The sequence below is a fragment of the Battus philenor genome, unplaced genomic scaffold (genome assembly GCF_028537555.1).
Source record: "Battus philenor isolate CCGP_79_NKW_IND1 unplaced genomic scaffold, ilBatPhil1.0.hap1 SCAF_22, whole genome shotgun sequence".
Taxonomy (NCBI): domain Eukaryota; kingdom Metazoa; phylum Arthropoda; class Insecta; order Lepidoptera; family Papilionidae; genus Battus; species Battus philenor.
Window position 1 is genome coordinate 12,709,478 of NW_027181685.1, and position 24,037 is coordinate 12,733,514.

Consider the following 24,037-nt stretch of genomic DNA (forward strand, 5'->3'; position numbering starts at 1 on the left):
CTTAGCAAATGTGCCTTCCGAGCTGATGATGATTGATGATTATTACATATAATTTTTAAATAATTTGAATCGTAAATTATATTAAATATTTTACGATTCAAAAACGCATGTAAATGCCTACTTGAATAAAAGTGATTTATTTTTATTTAATTGCTTAACAGAACATTTTACACTTTGCACAGCCTTGTAATAATGAAAGTTAAGGAAAAACCGAGAAAGAAATGAAGAGAAGACGTGATCATCAGTATCCCAGCCGATAAACGCCCATTATTAGACATAGGCCGAAAAGGATTTAGTTAAAGATAAATACATTTAAAAAAAAACTTATTAGTTAAACGGTTTTTTGATACCCATATTGAGGGGGTTAAGGAAAAATACGTAATCCGCCATTTTGTATCGGCGGCCATCTTAGATTTATAATGTTATTGATTTTATTGTATTGTATCGTCATCTAAATTAAATGTGTGTACCAAATTTCAGATCAATCTGACAACGGAGAGGTGCTTAAATTTCAATTTCTAATTTTGACACAAATAAATTCCGTACGGGTCGAACTAAATAAAACCGTTTAAAAATATATTCTTCTCTTTAAATGAAAATTATATTAAAATTGTAGTGTCAGCGAGTCCGTGGAAATGTCGCTGTACACACTTGTTATTTAGCGAAGTCACAATTGCACTTTACAACTCCGACCTCCCCCGTCGACGAGTCCGCCAAATTGCTAAATAAAAGTTTACAAGGCGATGTCTCATTTCACTGATGGCAGCGTTTTCACGTCGACTCCAGACGTCGCGGGGATTGTTCTTGCTTTCGTTTTTTATGACTACCTTCTGTTTTACGAGTTTCGCACGACACGCCGTGCGCTTACGAGATATTACATTGGGATTAATACTGCGACGCGTAACGTTTCGTGACCTCGACGGGGTACTTGGTGTTATAATTTATTTATTTATTTCATTTTACATATAGGAACATTTAAAGCGACAACTTACGTCGTGAGTAAAAAGCTAGATTAACATAGTCTTTTTTTTAAGTTTCTATATACGTGACATAAGCGTCCGTGCCTTCGTTTTCACATTTAATATTTCCAAATTTTTCTTTGCTTACGTTTCTCCGTATCACAGTGTTTACTAAGTTTCTATAACTATTTCCTAACTTAAACTTTAGGCTCTTAAATCATCAGTATCTTGTTTATATGTTTTTAACCTAACAATTTCTGACCACTTCCTCATCCCTACTCCATATTGGCATCCTCAGGTTGTGCGCCAGTGTCTGTGCAGCGGTTGCCGTATTCGCCACATCTATGAATCTTGCGATCGCATCTTGAGTCTCGTCCGTGCAATACACGCACGAGTTCGTGTGACGTGATGTTGCTACCACATGATGGTCACTGTTATATAGCCCGAGGGTATCTTTTGTTAAAAGAGCATAGTTTGATGAAAAACTATATCAATTAAATCAACCGTGCAATATCCGGGTCCTTCTGTGATGTCGTTAAAGATACTAATAGAAAATAAACTCCACTGATCTAACTGAGTGTCGTGGAGAAAATATAGCCTGACCGATTTAGCTCTACTGTGTTACTTCCCGCAGTCCGTGGTCAAAATTAAAAGCTATAGGCTCGAGGACGTACTTCTTGGTGTCGCCCAGTACAATCTTCAGACTTTACGGCTCCGTGTACTACGTGCCCAGCATTGAATGGTCGTCTTGCTTTAGAACATTCCAGATTTACTCGTAATAACATATTTGATGAGTTGGCCTCTCATTTAGACATTCAACGTCATGTCACCTAGTGGGCAGGTTTTTTTTTTGCTGCCGAAACTTAGAGCTAAAGCTATTTGTTTTATAACCTGCCTATTGCCACCTCGACTTTCCCACTTTTGGTATTTAATACTTAAAAATTTCCGTTTGATATCTGCAAAACGAATTAACGCATAATTTACGTAACGTTTTTCTTTCTCAAAAAAAGCGTTTCCTTAAAAAGAGAAAGCGGTCATTTGACACTAATCATGTCTCGGGGGTCGACTCGACGCGATCCATCTGGACCGTCACGTCACGCGCCACAATTCGGTCATAACCAATTTAATATCTTATATTTCAAGCCTAATAAATTAATGATTATAACATCTTTCTTCGTTGCGACAAATTGTAACAAAAATATTGCAATTAATAAAGTTACACTGCCAACTGGTCCGAACGGAAGTGTATGAAACGATTTTTATGTGAATAGAAATTAAAAGTAATCTTGGAATGTAGTTATTTAAAACGTCATATGTTTAATTATCCATAAGACATACGCTGGTAATATAATAATTAATTATAAGTGTACAAGCTTTAAAGGTGAGAATATATCTCATTCTCTAACAAAGCTTCATGGCTTTTACACTTAATTTCAATCATATGTAAGTGATCTCTCTAAAGAATATCACACTTTTTTTCTATTGAAATGCGACAGACCAATTACTTCTAGAAGTACAAAGTCTACATGTACAGATAGTAAACAATAATTAATTTTAATATTAAGTCATTCGAATTTTAAAAACACTTTTCCTACTTTTTTTACATGGACTCTTTATTGGGGACCATTCACCCCGTTCTTGAAAGAGATTGAAGGGGTTTCTTCACAATATCTGACATTCTGGCTTACTAGTGTTTTATGCATCACCTTTTTTGCTTCTCCTTCGCTCCCAAAATATCTTTAGTCATCATTACGTAATTTTTTATTTCTGAAACTAATGCAATTTTCGTTAACAGTCATTATATCTCCAAAAGACGTCCCCTGGAAGGCAAAGGTCTCCCCCATAGATCGCTACGACAACCTATCTCGCGCTGCTCGTATCTAGACTTCTACTTAACTTATTACTTAACTATACCGTGAAAACCTTTCGGCCATACATTAATTGACTGAAAATTAGCCATACATTCACCTTTAAAGCCCTTTTTACCTGTAACTAATCGTCCCGTATTATTTATTTTTATAAGGTTCTCGAGTGAAGACAACAAGCCGGTAGAAATGACATGGGTAAGTCCAACATTAGGTTGTCCAAAGACATAGTCGAGGCCGCGAAAAGTCGCTGAAGGCTGCGCAAGCCCGGTCATCGTGGCAAGACTTGAGGAAGATCTATGCCTTGCAGTGGCCGTCTATCAGCTGAAAAGAAGAAGTGATCGTCTGCCAGATGATATTTACCACAAGATATTTAATCAATTTTTAGTTTTAAATTTAAAGTTATAAGTATATTATTTAATAAATGTTGTTATAGCCTTCAAGAGTTTTTAGTTGAGTATAAGATATGGGTAATAATTTATAGTATTAAGTGTTTTTAGTTGCCAATGATTACTTTTAGATTTATCTCACGGTTGGTAGGTTTAATTTAGTAATTGAATGTAATGTAAATTATGTAAATACTAATTGGTATATTTAAAGTATATACGGGAGCGTGTGCGGACGACCCGGAGTGCTAATTACTGCGTCAATTAATTTATCGCTGCGCTGCGTTTACATTTAGTTTAATTATCCTTTAAACATATGCGCTGAACATTCGCTATTTTATCTACTTTAATTATAGTAAATATTATTATAGAGTCTAAATCCTCTTTATTATACATAAAAAATAATATGGCAAGGAGCAAGTACTAATAGTGTCGTTATTGCAAAAATCGTTATTCTTCAGATTTATTAATTATTACAGAAGTTAGAGAGGCGAGAAAATGTGAAAGGTGGAAGAAGAAGAGTAGTAGAGATTGTGTAGAAGAGAAGAGGAGGGTGACAAGAATCATTTAAAATGAAAAAGGCCCTGTCTTCAATATAATAGAAAGTACGGGAGGCCCCAAATTCAGGGACTTTAAAAAATCAACCTCAGCGAGATTCGGTCTTCTCCGCCGTCCTTTCATTGAATGACAGTCCAAACCAAAATCCCCCCTCCCAGGGTCCCATATACCAGGTTACTACATGAAATTCTTGTCTAAGCGATCCGAGATTTTGTGTATCACAATCTGCGTCCTGTCTTCCAATAATAATCAACTATTTGTCACAAAAAATATCATACAAAAACTAAATAAAACATTATTTGATTTTTAAGGATAAATTTTGGAAAGATCAAGGATGTACTAGGGCGCCATAAATACCACCATAACACAACGCAACCCCCGGGCTAACAAGAACGAGTGTAATTACATTACATTCTTGGGCGTTAGCGGAACAATCTCGGTGAAATTGCTCGGAGGCCAGAATCCGCGCGATTCGCTTCGCGACTTGGCGGGAATGCGAAATGAAAACTTTTATATCCTTCCTCCCGAAGCTCTATTCCCTCTGCAACGTTATTGCGCAATGTTTTTCTCGATTTTTCACAGAGAAATTATTGCGTCATAACCTTTTGATTAGAGAAATAGACTAACTGTAGGCCTAGCACACAGAAAAAAACAAAATAGAGGCCACACATCGTCATAGATGGGAGTTGGCATTACATTTACACGAAGTACAGCGTTGCTGGAATTTCTTTACCCTCATCCTCTCAATATTAACGATTTCCAAAGCGTGCGAAGTTTAAATTCAACTCTCACGTGAAACCTTGATTCTAAAAGCGTATCTAATAAACGTCTAACAGATTCGGGCGTTACCTCGCGGAAGTCCATCCTTAGTAAGAAAGGGACTAATATATAGCTATGAATGTCCGATGTTACACTGACCAGTGCTAAACACTGAGTCTGACTCAGTGTTTGCAACGAGCGGGCGGTGCACTTCATTGCACGACTACTGCTGTATAGCGGAGGTAGCTATATATTAGACCCTTTCGTAGTACTTTATAAACTCACGCCAAGGAGACTCGGGGTCCATGGCGTCTGACCAAATAAACAGTGTAAAAATCTATGTAACTGCTCGAGCCGACGCAACCTGTAAAGGGAGAGGTTACGATATGACGCCATAAGCATGGTTTAGGGTAAGCGTTCTTGGCGCTCTACCACCACCAATTCGCGAGAACTAAATTCCAATAAACAGTAAACAGATACGAAAAAAATACATTGGACATATGCTGCTTTCAAAGATTCCCAACAGAGATGTTCGGAAGGTGCCTGTATTTGTATCACAACGACCTTAACATGTTCGTCTGTGCAACTTATTGGCTGATGTTCTACGCTGTGTATGTCAGTCTTTGGTCTTCACTTCAGAATCTAGAAGCCACAGGTACTCCCGTATTTTATAGAATTAAAAAAATGAATACTGTAGCCATCTGTGGGATATATCAGCAACGTACCAGCTCAAAGCTGGACACCAATGAAAAAGGAGATAAGAGTCTGATTAACGATGCTTTGGTGAGTGCAAAGCTTCTAGCATCGGCGAAAAGTTGCCAGTTTATCAGTATTCTACAGACAGCATATTAAAGAGTGTGCGTCGGAATTACATCAAATAATTCCCCAATTCCCGCACTAGGCGTTTTGCTAATACTTTAATAGTGCGCACAGCCAAGGAGTGGAACAACCTGCCGGCGTCATTGTTTCCAGACAATTATAACTTAGGAGTCTTCAAGACAAGAGTAAATAAGTATCTTCTAGACAAGCATGTACGTAGACCTCATGGGAGAAACAGAGGTCAAACACTGCGTCTATAAAAAGGCAAAAGTCTCTTTTTCGAAAGCAAGATATACGATGTAAGAGATTAGGTTACATCAAGAAGTAATATAAAAAATAATAATGGGACCAGTGCCAAGGATTGCACTACAAAGAAGAATGGAGCGTAAAACCAAAGAACTTTTGAAAGATACATAAAATGCTGAAAGTTCTTATAAGAATAACAAACTTCATATTTATTCCAGCATCAAGGCGAAGTTTTGTTGAGTTGTGCCAGACAGCTGTAGTGCTTTAGGGAATATTCAATGAAATAAAAATTTGAATTGATAATTTGTTTATAAAAAACAACACAGTAATACGATGAGCATTTACTATTTGATCAAGCGGTATTACGTAGTTATTGCTCTATGTATTCCTGGTAACGATAGACGATTATTATTGATCATATTACAAAAAGATGCAGAATAAAGAAAGATAGATAGATAATAGACCTTATAAGAAAAGAAGTAAAGAGAGGGTTTTTAAGTAAAACGAATTTAAAAAACGTCTAGATAAGAAAACACATGAGAATTTTTTTTTAATTAACATCACTCTGGTTCGTGTCATTTGAATATACAACCTCCCCGGAATCGACTGTAAATCCGTGAAAATAGCTGACACATCATTCAGGTAGCGGACATTTATCGCGAATCCTGTTTTTCATCTGTACAATCAGGATCGAGCAGTGACAGCCCAGCCGTAGAGGATTGAGATTCGCGATCAAAGATCGCGGGTTCGATTCGACACAATCTTAAATAATTCATCACACTTTCTATATTAATTAAATAGTTTGTGAAGCCTGTATTTAAATTACTTTTTTTTAGTAATTGACAAATGATTTTTCGTCATCATTGTCATTATTTCAGTCGTAAGTTGTCAACATAGGTATAGGGCACAGGCCTTCCCTATAAATTTCCAATAGTACCGGTTGGATGTAGCATGTATCCAGCATCTTCTGACTTGACCTTTCTTTTGTCTTCTGTCATCCTACAGTATGCAGTGTTTACTGGTCCGCAGTCTACAATCCAAAACCTTAAGCGGTTTACATGGGCTTTAATATCTAAACATGGATCCTTTGCTTGGCGTGGCCATTATTGTATATTCCCCATAGATAATTTTGGTTGACGCCTATGCCTTGCAGTGATCGTCTATGGGTCAAATGTCGTTTGTCGCACAAGCGAGGCTCCTACAGAGAAAAAATCCAGGAGCCTGAGATCTGGACTCCAGGGAAGTCACGAAACGTCTTCTCGATATGATATCACTTTTCCACATAACATTTCGTTTACAACTCCTAAAGATACATTGGATGGGATGTCGCATGTTATTTTTAGAACTAGGTCCTGCTAAAGTAGGATTCAAAATCATGCGGTTGTGAAAAAAAAATATCTAAAATTCCTTTCGTTTCATTCGATTTCTTTTATCTTGACAAGTAAAAAATAGCTTATGAAATTCATGTTAACAAACAAGGCCCGTGTCAAAACTAATTGCCTTCACAAAGAAAATCTTACAAATACCGTCATACAAACAGGTCTTTGTATATAAAGGAAGCTGGTTTGAGTGGAGTGCCAATATCACTAATGACGAAGGCAAAAAGCCTCCCCGATCCCGTTGGGGTCCATCGAGCACGCCGTTTAACACGTCACGCGTAGTGACGCAGCACGTCCCGTCTCGTCCATCACTCGCGACGTGTCACGTCGCCTTTGTCACGCTCCGAGTGGCGCAGATTGTTCTGTTTATTAATATTCCATTTACTCAACTGATTTTTTTTTCCTCCTTTCTTCCTTTCGCGCTTGATTTAGATATATATCACAAAATAAGTTTCTATATTTGAGCCATAAATATTGATTTATATTATTTATTTTCCTATTACTGTAACGAAAGTTTAAAATTTTGCATGTAATTAATTTAACATAGATTAATAATGTTTAAATCATCATCATCATACCCAAAGATCACCCAAATATCGAACTTGAAATGAAGACGAACCTTAAAACTAAATCGTTTATGGCACGTGGTATACGTGTAAAATACCACAGTCAATTTTAGGTCAGTCACAGTAGAGAATTGAAACCAGATACTAAAACAGTTTTATTGTTTTATCCAAGAATACTGTACTGATGTTAAGGCGTGGAATTTAATGTTATCGATGCTCACTCAGGTTGCTAATTATTGAACGCTGACTCTTTATGAAAGTATATTTGTATAGAGTAACTGTTAAGTCTCTCGCAGGCTCTTCTGAGCAGAACTGCTTTCCGAGCTGGTGGTACCTTCTTGTAGAGACAACATTTATGTTGATTGTTTGTTGATTTCACTCTGGTAAGCAGCAACACGAACAAAAGTAACCGATATAACTCATCGGATTGGCAAAATTAAATGGCAGTTGGTAGGTCACAAAGCGTGCAGAACAAAACCCCGATAGGACTTTGAAATATGCTTTTATGGGATGACTATATAAGGTTTAAAATATTATTCAGAAGAAAAAAGATAAAAGCTGGCTCCTTAAGGTTTTGGAGTAGGCAGCATCTTCAACAGCAGCGTGGGATATCCGCTCACAAGGTTTTGTGAAAAGAAAAAGTTATCTAAGATTCTCACGCATTTCCGGTACCCTTTACAAATAGCAATGTTATCGCTATAATAGTTCTTTGCTATTCAAAAAACTTTGATTCGAATTCTACTTTACTTTTGAAAGAAAATAGCTTATCTCATAACACTCATGATAACAAATAGTGACATAAATATATGTGAGTAGCATGGGATATGCGCCCATAAGGCCGTCTGTCCGCTTTGTTAAGATTGGCGGAAGATGGTGGATACAGGCTGCTTTTAGCAGTCGACAACCTGCGGCTAAAACGATGTTTACATCTTCATAAGGTCGATCGAAATATTATTTATTCCAAATCATAGCAACATATTTTACATGCAATAAAGCAATAAATTAAAATTTATTAAATACACGAAACTATTATCACAAAACTTTACGTGTTTAAAATTTGATATGCGGCACATTTAGGTTGGAGTTTAGCAGTTGTATTTGAATGCATTACGTACACGCGACAAGCGAACGTTACTCTGGCAAAGTTAGCACTTTTGAGACGCTGAAAGTGTACTTTGCATGCATTATCCAGCACTTAATGTACTGGTTTACTCGGCGCCTCTAGAAAACTAACGACCTCTGCTAACATCACTCTACCACATCTTTAATACATCTATCTGTACTAGGTTTTATAAGAATAAATAAATTGACCTAAGCTGTATTTTCTTGTACTAATAATAATAGCGAGTAATAATGTATAAAATTAAACAAAACAATATCCTTAGTGACATTATCTATGATTCCTCGTCATAAATGCGACTAGACAATAAGTTCAAGCAGTAAAAAGTCTGCTTCATACTATATTATCACAATGTTATGCAAAAGTTACATCACTACGTTTTTTTTTATAATTTATAGGCAAATCATTTGACCTCTGTAAAGCGATGACAGGGTCTACATTGTACATTACTCAAAAATGAATAATTTCAGAAATAATAATTTCGGACTCTAATAATTTTTCAATAGAGCATATCGTTCATTAATTGACAGCTCATCTGCTTTACATTCACCACTTTAAGGCTTTTTACACCTATATTCCTTTGTTTATATAATCTATCTTATGCGACCAAGTTTTAGCAAGTTTTAAAGTCAACGTTTGTTCAAACCATCGTACTTTATGCTGATGTAGCAAATTTCAAGCAGGTGCACGGCGCTTGTATATTTAGTTGAACAAATATAAAATCTACGGAGAGGGCGTTACTTCACGAAACTTTCCGGGAAAATGTGTTTTAAGAAGTCGGGTGGATAGGTTGGGGCACTTTGTTTTGAATTATTTATCATTTAAGCACTCCTTGATGCTCCAGTACCCATCTGAGTGCGTCGAGAAATTTTAATGAAGTTTTATTTAAAAATAATAATTCTTAATGGTCCGAGAATTATTAAAATTACTATTTAAAAAAACAAATAGATAGATTTATCAGGACAAAGATTAATCATGTATATGATCGATTTAGTGTTGAATCAAAATTTAACTTTAAAATTAAAAAAAAATCTACTGTAAATATTTAAAAAACATTTTTGAGGGATAAAACGTTCTATTTACAAATAAATTTTAATAATAAATTAAAAAAAATATATACTAATTAAAATGTATAAAAAAATGTTCAAACAAAAACCGATAGGTATGCCCCGTTGTCGACGTCAGGTACTAGGCAATCATAACAACACAGGAAAGCAATTTTCGCCGCCATACGTGACGAGATAATGTGTCACGCAACACTACCTCGGGGCTGGAATTATGAAATAAATATTATAAAATTAATTACATTCCGATAATGCTAACCTAGTAGACCAAGGTGTTTATTATTAAAACGTTCTGTACCTTTTTCTTTGACTTTATTCCCCGTGTTTTTAAATATTTATTCAATCCAGTAAAAGTAATTTAAACATAGTGAAATTTGAAACGATAATTTTTTAGTAAAAAAATCCTGATTAAAAAGTAATTATTCTACTTTCTACGAAGCCATGTTTAATGAAAAACCCAGATACTACATAATTAAAAAGCTTCGTCGATTAAGCTTTGAATATTGTTTGCTTTCGTTTCATTTCATTTCATTTTTTCATATGTACTTTTATAAATATAGTAAAAATACAATAATAGTTGTGTCAGTCACTTTTATTTACGAAATTAATTTACATTTAATGGTATGGTTAAAAAGTATTTATGGTAGGTATTATCTAATTTTGTAGACACTCGCCGCCATTTTGACATGAGAAAAAACCCATAATTTATATATTCTTTTAAACCCATTCGAAACGTCAATCGTATAAAAGCGTTTTTTGTTGATTTTTGACTTTGAATGTAAAAATGATGATAAAAACAAGTAAAGTTAACTGTGAATAGGGTAACGCCATAATATTAGGTAAACCGGAAAGTAATGTCGCTTTCTTAAGTTAATTTCACGGGACTACTTTTAAACAAGTTTTTATTTCTTATCAACAATGTATTCACCTTCGTTATCAACAACCTTTTGCCATCTAGAATACAAATTTTTAATGCCGGAGCGCTAAAAATCAATCGGTTTTTCTGTAAAATATGTCGACAGAAACGACCTTACTTTCCGATCCTCCTAATAGGATATCGAGTTTTTGATTCAACATATATTCGACAAGAAAAAACCGGTAAAAAATTCACGTTCTGGTTGTGGCACCTTCCGATTAAAAAAGGGGCCCTTAAGTTAAAAGAAATCGCAAATCTTGACCGGGTCAGAACAAATTTCGCAACGTAAAAAGGGTTAACATGCTCTACTTTAGTACCAGGCTACCATAAATTTAGAGGCGTGTGTTCCACAATTCAAAAACAACAAAAACGTACTAGGCCGCACAAAGACGAACGTATACCTCCATCTCGTTTTAACAATACCAAAATGAACAAAGAAAGTAAAATGAAAGAGGACGAAAGATATCGGGGGGAGTTAGCGATTGGTAGAGCAAAACGTAAAAAAAAAGTTTCAAAATGGAGGGCATAAATCATTGGAGCGTGGGCATTTGTTGGCGTTTATGTTGAAAGTTTTGATGAGGCCACAGGTTTATGATGACCTTTGCACTAGTAGTGACGTAAGAAGCTTTATTGATCTTTCGACTAGGATAGCAGGCATTTCAGTTGTATTGAAATTTATTTACGTGCATTGATAATTCACATCTCAATCTTTTCATTTAAAAATAGCAACTGTTGAGTCGTCCGGCGCTTACTACTAAAAATATTAAACTAATCGACGATTGAAAGCATGTAAATTATGTATTTGAATAAACAAATTTTAAACATATAAAGTTTCACCAGCGAAATACAAAGAACTTAGCGCTCTTGTAATAAAATTTTCAACTAAAATACATTAAAACTTAAAAATAACAGAACAAAGTACGGGTTAAACGGAATAAAGCATGAACGGTTCACAAAGGAATTGCCGATTGTCGGGCGTTGGAAATTTTTGCTTTATTTATTTCTCCATGCTTTTACTATTCTGTACCGTAAGATTAATTAATTTATTTCTATTCAGAACGTAAGAATTCAATTATAATTAATTGCATATTTTTGTAAGATATTTTTGATGTATTCTTTTATCTTCTCTCGATGTACCTCTCTAACCTTATACAGAGTGATTGCTTATGGGTTTAAAATCTTTAAAGGCATTAATGTATGGTTCAGAAGAGTACTCCATCCAAAAATAAATAAGAAAAATATATTTCCTAATTTGTTTTCCTATATATTAAAATCAGTCTCTGCGGACTTTGTATTATTAAAAGTTATTATCTTGTCGCATTCCAATGACGTTTCAGAGTGATCACCTTATACGGATTAATTGGAAATAGGTTTAAAAATTTTAAAGCTTTTAGCTTATAAATATGCAATATATTTATCCTTTGTAGGCTTTTACATCTATACCTTCACAGGTATCAGATGTTCGATTTAAATCTTGTGTACATATCAATTGACTTGTGGTTTTAACAGGACGTCGATACATGTCAAACAGCTACAGAAATTATTAACTAATTACGCTTATAAAGCTTGAAAAAAATTTATTCTTACTGCCCTTTGAAGAATATTGTAAAGGTAATCACAAAAAAAATCTCATTTTGTTCTGGATTTAGATAAGACCACATTTGGAGCCCTAATAAAGGATCTATCATCTGAAACTTTCCAAGATCAAGCAGTATATTTTGTTTGTATTTTTATAAATTGAAAATATTCTTTCGCCAAAAACAATAAACTTTAAATATAAGCAAGACTTACCTGCAAACTGGGTGGACAGTGGTCTAAAAGTTCCAGCATGTGCTGAATGTTCTGCGCGTCTTGGATCACAAAGTTGAGCTCCATGTCGAACTCTCCCCCGACCAGCTGAAACAATATAACAGACTATTATTACTACGAGAAAATACACGCAAAGTTATTCAGTTCAGATTAATTTTCTTGCAGATAATTCTCGTTGAGTATACATTCTATAAGCTATATTGCAAAAGATACATCATCCGTTTATTTTAGCCGTCTTTCTGCCTTCAGTGAAAAAAACTACAACGTTTGTAATTAGAAGCGATAGTGGTTGAAAGATTCAATCGAATACATGATCGATTAAATTTGTACACAATGAATAATATCGGCTTTCAACGCTAAGTCTAAATTAAAAGCGCCTGTATTAATTCAAATTAGCTACACTTAATAACAAAATATTAAATACTTCATCCTTCTCATCTCACTGTGAGCTGCGTGTAATTAACAATTTCGCTATTATTTCAAAAAGGTCTTTGTACACGGGGGAGTCCCGTTTATAAAGTGAAATATGGCCCGTGCCTTGAAAGGCCATTATCTCGATGGCGAGCTAGACCCTAGACGTCGTGTTCGACGGACATTCAATTTGCCCGATCAGTCAACCTCTGTGAAGGCCATGCGCTCCTGGTACCCGAGCCCATTGTGTTGCGTCACAATGGCGCCAGTCCAATAAGAGTGGGGAGTGGGCGGACATATATTTTTTTCAATGATAAATTTATTTATTTTCATGTCATAAATTATTTGTAACGAAAACGTACATTTTGTTTCTTTTATGAATTGATTAATTTTAGCTAATAAAGATGAAATAAATACCTATATATTTATTATTTATTTATTTTCAAAGCCTTTTTGCTGAGTACTCGTTATAAAAATTTGTGACACTAAAATAAAATATGAATTGTTTCTTCTGCCTTTTGATCCTTCATATATTAAATAATATATGAAAATTACCGCTGTAGTTATAGAGTATACTGCTGTCTCTTTTCACACGTTAACCCTTCCTTTACCATTGAATAACCCACGAACCCCCGTTGTTTCTATGATAACAATGGGGCCTTTTTACCCCTATGGTGTGAGTGTACTAGGAGACTAGAAAAATGAAGGTGTTAGGCAAAAAAGGGGTTGAAAGTACTGTCGTAAAACGTGTGTGCGAAGCATAATTGTTTTGTTTAAAAATTTTTGCTTCAAAGGCAAGTGTCACTTTGGCGTTTTTACTACTAGGATAGCAAAACTAACTCATATTCTATAAATAGCTTGTAAAATTTGTACTAGGAGAGAGATTATTGTGTAATCTATATAGAGAATTAATACCAGGAATTCATGAAATATGAATATAATAACAATAAATTATTTTATACGCATTAAATTAACATAACCAACCCAACGGCACTTATAATACGATTATTAGCTACGGCAGGAGCTCCGTGATCAGTAATTCGATTGGCAACTCATCAGTGTTATAGGCGGCTCGATGAGCCTTAAATCGTTTACAGGCCTGCCTGTGCTCTAAACGATTGAAATTTCATTATTCCTATCTTGTTTTATACATTTTTATTGCTCCAATAACTAAACAGAGTATAAATGATCAAAAAAGAATCGCTTTTACAACTTGATTGTTTATGATTCTAACTGGACTATTTTAAAAAATACTATTTCAATAAGATGAATAACAAGATAATTTACCAGCCATTTTTAAACTCCCTCTAATTGTCTTGTCATTGTAACATTTTAAATTTAAACATTCTTGTATTTAATGAGTTGTTAACAGAAAAATATTTTCGACAAAATGGCGACAAATTATAGGGTTAACCGGAGTGTGCGTAATGGGTAAAATGAATAAGTTACCAGGCGAATCCGCCCGCCATTTTGTGAAGCGACGCTTTACTAGGCGAGCAGGAACGTAAAGCGGTGTTATGTTATAAGCGCCGCGATGAGAAGGCGATGTTGACCTTTAAGCTAGTACAGAATTTACTTTGTCATCCGACATATGTTACGGAAATTTTGGAGTATAACCGCAGACAATTCAAATTTCTATAAATTTTATTTAAATCATGTATTTTTAATTTCCTCATATTTGGTTATTTTAATTTTCTATTCAAAAGTCGATCGACAGAGCATTCGACTCGAGATATCTTTATGAGATCGAATAGAATGAGGAGATCCTTAGATGGACAAAAGTAACTGACGCAGTTCAGAAGATTGGCAAGTTGAGGTGATTGAGCTGGTACGCCACATAGCGCGCAGAACGGATAGCCTCCTTAACCCTTTCCTTACCGCTAAAGTGACACTACTGAAACAGCATGTGCGCTGCGAATTGTGCACATTGCATGGCGGTAAGCTGATGTTCGAAATTTCTAATTTGTGTTACATATTAAAATGTTTAACTCGTATATCAATTAAAAGTAGAAGTTAGGATAATTACAAGGTGGATGCCGGCTAACTCCGGCGCTGGTAACGAAAGGGTTAAGGTATTGAAGTGAAGACCACGAAGCGGTAAGATCAGGGTAGGAGGTCCGCCACAAGTTTAGAAAGCAGATCGTTTTGGAAATCTATGGGAAGGCTTATTTCCAGAAGTGGAAATACTGCAGCTGAAGTGATGATCATAAATTATTTCTAGTGTAAATGTTTCAGAAAACTTAAGGAATTATTAAGGAATTATTTTTCGAGTTTGAATCGAGTCTGCTAGACTGTTGAAGTGCTTAGCTTAAATCTTAAGTAAAAAGCCAAAAGATACTATGTACAAATTTCACAGACAAAATCTTCAACTTTGTACAAAGTTATATGAAATTAATATAAAAATATTAGGTATTGGCGTGTCTATTACAAATAAATATATTAAGAACTGTGTCAGGATACGCGGCACAGATAAGAAGGCTGTAAAGCTCTAGCTTAAGATTATGTTGAGGTTTTTTGGTGTGACTGGGCATAACAGTCCTGGTGTAGAAGTGAACTTGGTTCGATTAGATAACACATAGAAAATGATGGAAGAAAATCCAGCAACATTTCAAATCTTAAAAAACATTTTGTTTAAAACGAAAAAAAAAAGGAAACGACACGGTACGATTCGGTCGGAGTGCATTAAGGCGTGTTCACACGCGCATTACTCACGGGGACCGACATAAAGTGGCCGTAAAGTCTCCCGCAGACACGCTCGATTGATGGATCATCTGGTGGTCCCTTAATTTTCAGTAAAGGTATTTATATTACTAGGTAGGTCACAGACGTATTTCCAATCGACGACCGTCGGGGCTGATAATTTCTAGAGTGGCCACAACAAACAGAATTTTTTTGAGATCTCTTTATGATATAAACTTTATTTGATTCATTCAAATTTCAAGCCCAAAACATTAATTAGATACCAAAATAATAAATTGTTTCGGTAGCTATCTGATATGTTATGCAGTCCTGTTAAAACCACAAGTTTTAGAAGATACAGGGTGATTGAATGTAGGTGTAAAAAAAGCTTTATTGTATAGTTTTAATTTACTCTCAAAACCCACTACATATGCAAAAATTAATATTTCAGGAATATTAATTTATTATTATATATTTAGGAAAATGTTTCAACAGTTACAAGTGTTTTATGCGACTTCGAGAGGAAATCTTCCCAATTTGAAGTGAAAATATCCATTGTAATTCAAGGAAACGTTTATAAAACAGCAGGGAAGTCAGATTTAATATTCAGGATTATAGGTGTAGAACGTTTAAAGGGGTGAATGTATTGTTTACTCCGTTCAGAAATCAATAGTTTTAGAAATAAATAAGGGAATGATGATGTAGCAAGAAAAAGCGTTATTCAAATTCGGAATAGGCTATCTACGTAACCTTTCACTAAACTGTGTGAAATTTATTCTACCACATTTATAATTTCTTCGCAAATACAATAAAATAAATTTAACATAAAATTTGATCCGACTCGAAGCGCGGTTGGACCATTAAGTGTATGCTTATAAATTTAACGTCAAAACGTTCTACTGCGCAAATGGACCGGACTTCTTCAAATATATATATATAAACAGTTGGACATAGGTTTCTCCCATACATTTCTAATATGAACGGTTTGATGAGGCCTGCATCCAACGTCCACATCGTGGACAGACATCTCACGCTGTCGATCTGTGGTCTAAAACGCTTATACATCTATAACTAATTATCGTGTTTATATTACAAGTATTTTAAAATGAATAAAAATCGGATTTGTAACCCTCTCTATCTGCCGACCACTCGCTTGTTCTATGGCCTCGTGTGTTAAAGCAAAACTCTTGGTAATTAATTGTAAATGACAATTGCATCGCATCGATTTGTAACTTTAATTAATTTGCCAAACTTTGTATTAAAAATATGATACGAAATGAATTTTATAATACTAAACATGACAGTCTTATGCAAATTAGATGAACACCATGAAAGGGTTATGAACAAGTTTGTGAGACGGGCAATAAAGTTCACGGTATGAAATTTACATAATCATAAGAGAATGAAGCTGTTATTTTGAACCCTTTTTTTAAACAACCCCTCTTTAAAATGAATACTATTTAACATTTCTCCCAACTCTCTTATGCTTTCCTGGTATATCGGATTGGATACAAGATTTTATAATGCCTTTATTTTAACAAATTCTAAGAAAAATAAACGTTACCCCTGGTAACCAACCAACCCTCTCTTATCTATCTAATCTTGCAAATATTTTTTGATATCTTGATTATGGAATATATGCAATAAAGGTACTAGGTTCGCATAAAACACGAGTGCAATTTTGCAATAAGGGATGCCCCCCGCCGTTAGGGGCGGAGAGAATGGCCTCTGATGACGGGGCGTTCGGTCCATCCCCGGTGAGGACTGAAAAGGGATCATTAAATATTTGCTGAGCTCACACGGGGAAGCTGCCGGAATGTCAGAATTACGAGCTGACTTGTTCGAAATGTTTTCTTAACTATTTATTTCCGTGTCTCATTGTAAATAAAATACAAAATGCGCCCCATATTAGTTAAAAAAAGTGATCATAATGTATTTATCTAAATATACTTAGGTAGATGAACAGCTTTCTCATGTGATTTATTTTAATTTTTTATTAAAACATAATTGTCAATTTTTCCTTATGTTGTCAAATCTGTAGTTTTTGCGAAGAAAATATTTTATTGTTCCTTTGCTTCATAAAAGTAAATAAATTGCAGTGAATTTAATTATGATATTTTTCTAATAAAGACAATAAAAATCTTAAGTTTAAATATAAAAAGAGATGTGATAATTAAGAAAAGATTTTTTGGATGTTGCATACGTCCGATCAACATGGAAATTAAAAGGCGCTGGGGAAACAAACATATAATATAATTAATAAACGCCAACCAACCCTTAGACAATTGTGATTTTCTCAACACAAAATATGCAATAAAAGTACCAGGATTGCATAGCTCGCAGAGGCTGATTTTTGCAATGAGGGATGTTGCGAGCCCCCTGCGGTTAGGGGCGGACGGAATGAGTTCGCGGTTAAGAACCGTATATAATGGCCCGTTATTGTCATCTCTGCTGGGAAGATATCTAGATGTTTAAGTTCCATGCTGACATTAGAAAAGAGGGGTTTGCTTACGACTTATGGCGTCCTCTTTTTATTGCTATAGTTCTTTTTTATTCAAGCCATAACCGCAGTGAACAACTTCTAAACAACTAGTATTATCTGTACTTCTTTATTACCTTCCATATTTTTATATAAGCAGTTAGAAATACTTTTTTGAAAGTTATAAGAGATTAGGCAAAAAGAACGCGAAACTTCCGATATAGATAGATACAACATTTGGAAAGATCCTAATTAAAATTTTAAACCATATTCTACAAGAATGCAAAATATTTACTCCCAAAACACTACGACACGCATAAATTCGAAACAGGGTAACAAATTGATACTATAACAATATAAATAAGATAACAATTAACTATAAAAGATAAACGAAATTTAAAAAAGAAGAAAAACGTTAGTATAGCCTTGAACCAGAGTGTGAAATGGGACTTATTCAGGTCTATAGCGAGCAAAGCTGATCTTCCAATGGTCCGAAGGAAATCGATATATTACGAAGACAAATGAGGATCAAAGGGTGGGCACATCTCAGGTCAGGGAAAACTAGGAACACTCGTGGCCTCATTGTTGAGAGCTGTCATAATAAAATAGTTTAAATTTATAAGTATGGTAAGGAAGTCTATGGTAACGCTCTAAAAGATGAAGCATGCACAATCAGAAAGTACCTATTCACTCTGACCCTAAAAAGATTTAGGTTATAATTATTAGAAAATAAGGAAGCCCACATTCAGTCGAAACGCCACATACAGAAACATTTGTAGTAACATCTTGTATAGTTCATAAAAGAAATTTTAGAAGCTCAAAACTAAATCCGACGAGGTTTTTATTTGTGGATAAATAGTACACGGTGAAAATTAATATAAAAAATGAGTAAATATGTAGCAACATACTTAAAGAAACGTTTCAAACTTTTTCGGTGTAGTGTCTTCTATATATATATATATTAAAATGAATGTTTGTCTAAATGTCCTTTATAGAATCGTAAACTATGCCTTTGGTCATGTGATGACTTTTAGCAAAATTGTTGAGCATGAACCCGCGAAGGTTTCTTGATATTACTAATTTTCGACAGATGGCGTTACTGTCATTTTAATGTATTTCAAATATTGCTTTGAATAGTTCGTGCTGATTTGAATTGAAACGAAAACAGCGAACGAGTGATGACATTTGGACTTGTGGGTGACAGAAAACTTACGTCAGTTGTAAGATTCATGTCCGGCTCACGTTATTTATTCTAAAAAAAAACACTAAATAATTTATTGTTGAATTCCACACGGAACAAGTCGCGGGTCACAGCTAGTTTATTCAAAATTATAACGAAATTTTTAAAATTGACGAATTATGATATTTATTTCAACCGTTTATATTGTTACATATTAATTTGAAAATACATATAAATAAAATAATTTACAAGCATCTTGTAATTAATATACTTATTTATTATTATATAACAGATAATAATAATGAAAGACGCGCCGAGTGCCAAGAACAGTCTAGCTACGGCGGCCCGGGCCGGGGTGACCCTTTCGTCCGGTGACCGGGGTCGCTGGCGCCCTGTTAACTCGTTTGCGCTGAATGATTAAATACCACAAAAAAGGACATAAATTTTAAGCCTCATTTAGATTAATTATCGTTGATGAAACAAGTTTTAATAAAATTAATTCTCTCCGTAAATCACTGCAAATGTTTATTTCAGAAATGCTGTTTGAGGTTTTAAAGTAGAAACAATTCATGATATTCTTCACCTTGAGGAAGATCTGATCAGTAATTTCAATGGGTATATATACGTAAATATATTTCAGATTGTAAAATATGTTTTTAGCGGCACAACCAATCAGTCAAAGAAAGCCATAATAAAGTTGTTGTTGAATTTCTTCCTACTCAAAAAATAGATTTAAAAAAAAGTTGACTGTCAATAAAAGTTCCAATGATGATTAAATGAATTTTATCAAGTCTTTAATAATAGTTATTAATATAGGATCGATTTAGGAAGAAGGTGATCCGTAGATAAATCAAAGTACATAATCAAGCGGATTGACAAGTTCAAGCGGCCATCAGCAGGTGTTTAGTGCAGCAACGGATAGCAAGTGCAGCGTAAGACGTCCAGCTGTACAGACGGACTGGCTTGCATCAAACACCTTCCGACCACTAACCAGTTCTATTGAAAATCTATAAGAGAGATCTATGTCCAGCGGTGGACATACTTTTCGGTACCGTAGTTACTGTAATTGCAGGGAATTTCTGGCGTTGAAATCAGGGAGGAGACAATACCTTCCCTGATAGACGGAGATGACAAACAGGCATTCATATCCCTTTGTAAAGAGATCGCCAAAAGAGCGATATAAAGAAATAAAGCAAACAGAGTATAAAAAGATAAATAGATTAAAAATGTAAATAGAAACAAAACTGTGATAGAAAATAATTATAGAATAAGTAACAATGTAAAATAAAAATACAAATCGAAAAATGTAAAAAGAAAAAGGAAAGAATGATAGACGAACAGACCAAAAGGGTAAGAAAGTAGAAATGTAGCATAAAAGATAGAAAACGGACCGAAAGAGAATGAGAAGAATGAAAGAAGAGAGAGAAAATAAAAGATAATGTGAAAAAATTAAATGCTAATAAAGTCCCTATCCCACCACAAATAGGAGTACGAGAGGCCTCTAATAGCGGGGGTCATAAAAAAAATTGCAGGGAATTAGTGCATATATGCTTCTAAATAAATTGTCATTAAAATTTCGTTCATTGAAATGATTTATTCCTATTCTCGCCTGTAAACATTCAATGATCTATATCGCAAAAGATATATACCATAAATAAATGTTATATATTCAATATTTTAACCTAGTCTTTTCGTATTTAATAATAAATAAGAATAAATAAAATACATTAAAATAACAAGTTCCTTATTTTTTTTTAACCATGTATATATCTAAACAAAGTTAAACTACTGCAGATAAAACTTATCGTATCAAATTAGACAAAAAAAAATAGGAAAAACTGTCTCCTAACAAAATCTTACATTAACACTGTAAAATTTCTGTCTAACTATATACACTTTAATACACACAAATGTAAAAAATATAAAAAATAAAAATATTCATATATAAGCAGGCATGGCATATACACGAACTTTTGAATCCTTGATTATTTTCATATCATAAGTAGTGAACTACCACCGAAAGGGGTGACGATCTGCTCAGAAAAGCCAGTCACAAACTAAACAGTTGTTTTTAAACTGAATGATATAAATATATATAAGTAGTACAATATATAAAGATATAGTATAGCTATGGAGGCAGATGTTGGTAAAGGAACAGTAGTAATTACATTATTAAAAACGATATTTAACTTTATTAAAGGATTTCTCATAATGCCATAATAAAAATAAATTGAATGACACAATGCATTATATTAAGTGAATCAGTTTTATTAAAGTAATTGACGGAGTATAATACCTAAGAATAATAAAGGTCGAGATGCTTTCACAGAACTCGTTGGGCCATGAAATTAGTTAAATTATAAAATATTGGAATATGATTAAGAAAATTCTCGGCTGCCAGAGCTCTGTTTACGTTCATTTTGTCTGATTTGTTCATGTTTAATCTGTTACAAAAAATTACATAAAACGCACACTTAAACAATCTTTCTCTACAATCGAATTTATGAAATTTAAATTAAGAATGTTTTTAAACGGTTTTATTTAGTTCGACCCGTACGGAATTTATTTGGATCAAAATTAGAAATTTAAATTTAAGCACCTTCCCGTTGTCAGATTGATCTGAAATTTGGTACACACATTTAATTTAGATGGCAATACAATATAATAAAATCAATAACATTATAAATCTAAGATGGCCGCCTTTATAAAATGGCGGATTACGTATTTTTCCTTAACCCCCTCAATATGGGTATCAAATGAAAGGGCTACACTAGTAAAACACAATGATTATGTAAAAATTTAAAATTCAAGATGGACGCCGTTCCAATATGGCGAACTAGGTGCATATTTTTCCACGACCACCACAATATGGCAATCAAAAAACCGTTTAACTTAAGAGTTTTTAAAATGAATTTATTTAGTTACAAACAAAAGTACGATTAGAGTACAATAGTTGACTAGACAGACGCACTCAATGCGAACTGTCATATGCTGTCTATAAGTTTTCAAGTTTATTTACAATTACAATTTTTTATCCTTTATGGTCTAAGTATTTGACCTTTGTTTTGCCTGAATCCAATGACGAGGTCTACCACATGCTTGCCTAGAAGAAACCTATTTACTCTTGTCTTGAAGACTCCTAAGTTATAATTGTCTGGAAACAATGACGCCGACAGGTTGTACCACTCCTTGGCTGTTTTCACTGTAAAAGTAGGAGCAAAACGCTCAGTGCGGGTGAAAGGAATTTCAACCGTGTGTGTAAAATGTACGGATATCGTGAATCCGTGCGTTTTGTTATCCGATGGAAAAAAGGAGATGGGGAAATTATTTGGTGTAATTCCGACGCACACTCTACAAAATGCAGGAGCATAACGATAGAGTCCAAGGCTTTGATCTGGTACTTCGCCGATATAATAACTCAAGACATAGGCCTGTCCCCAATGATATCTATCATAATCAACGCCACGTTTGGCAGCTGCTGCCCATCCTCTGGAAGTTTGTTTGGGAGCTGTAGCAATCCTATATAATAAATGCACGAATTGTGAATTATATAAGATTATCCCGCGACGTACGACGTTGTCTCGTCTCGTCCATTTTGGTACTATGGTATGCAATATATATATATATATATATATATATATATATATAAATATATTACTTCCACAAAATCTTTAATAAATGATGTCAATAGAGACTTTCGTTATTTACGGCGTGAGCTGACATTATCATGTAATAGCACGCAGCCTATAGACTCAGCTTTGGATTCAACGTCTTCCCGCGAATTTAACTCGGTCGTCGATCCACGTAGCGGGAGGCCTATCAACTCTGCGTCTACCGGTCGCCACTAGAGAACCTTTCTGCCCCAACGACCACCGACTGCAAGAGCTATGTGCCCCGCCCATTTCAGACGGGTGATTCTTAGAGTTACTTCAGTGATCTTGATTCTTTTGCGGATCTCCTCATTTTTAATGCGATCTCGCATCGAAACTTCGAGTATTGCCTTCTCTCATATGAGGCCCGTCGTAACACACCACGTCTGGGACCCGTACGTTTCAACTGACAACATACATTGGTGAAAGATCGTCGTTAAACGTTGCAGTATTTTTTAAGGTTGTCTAAGAAAAAAATAGTTGTGACATTAATAAACTATTTCACAGATATACAATAAGCGTATATAATGAGAATTGTTACTCTGCAATCGTTTGGATCGTAGCTTTAATCCTCTAAAATCAAAAATGAATAAATATTATAATAATTTTTAATAAGAGTCGGTTTATTCGCAGAAGGATTACGTGCGCTTCGAGAGAATTCCACGAAATAGCTGTTGATCTGCTATCATATTATGTAAACAGAAACAGAGATGCCATTAACGATAACTTTAGTCGCGGAGGAAAATTGCGAAAAGTTATTTTCATTTTTTTACCAGAGCTCGTGTAATCCCAGGTGATCTGCGAACTGAAAACGTGTTTGACAAGATTGAATTTTCTAAAGAGTGTAAAAATACATTTTCATAAAATTATAACGATTTTATTTATTATAAAATGAATATTCCAACATCAGTATTTATATGTAAATATATTTTTATTTAAAAATTCTTTAAAGTATCTATCAATGTTGATTATCCAATGGTAAAAAAACACTAGAATGTATTACTTTTAAAAAAATTAAGGAAATAATAATAACCTTTAGTTTTTAAATTGAAAATATATGTAGTTTTGTTTTAAAATTGTAACTAATAATAGCAATAATTATTGGCGAATTATGTAATATAAGTAAAAAATATGTAATTTTAAATATGTAACCTAAGGCCTATGCCTTAGGTTACATATTTGTGTCTAATAT

At 34.3% G+C, this 24,037-nt stretch overlaps 1 protein-coding gene across 1 annotated transcript in view; it reads right to left on the bottom strand.

Annotated features, from left to right (window-relative positions):
• The window catches only part of rg (rugose), a 728,321-nt gene that overhangs the window by 368,436 nt on the left and 335,848 nt on the right, over positions 1 to 24,037 (bottom strand). Inside the window, exon 2 of the mRNA XM_068766997.1 lies at positions 12,429 to 12,533. Within this exon, the coding sequence (XP_068623098.1) occupies positions 12,429 to 12,533 (105 nt within the window). The remainder of the gene's footprint in view (positions 1 to 12,428; positions 12,534 to 24,037) is intronic.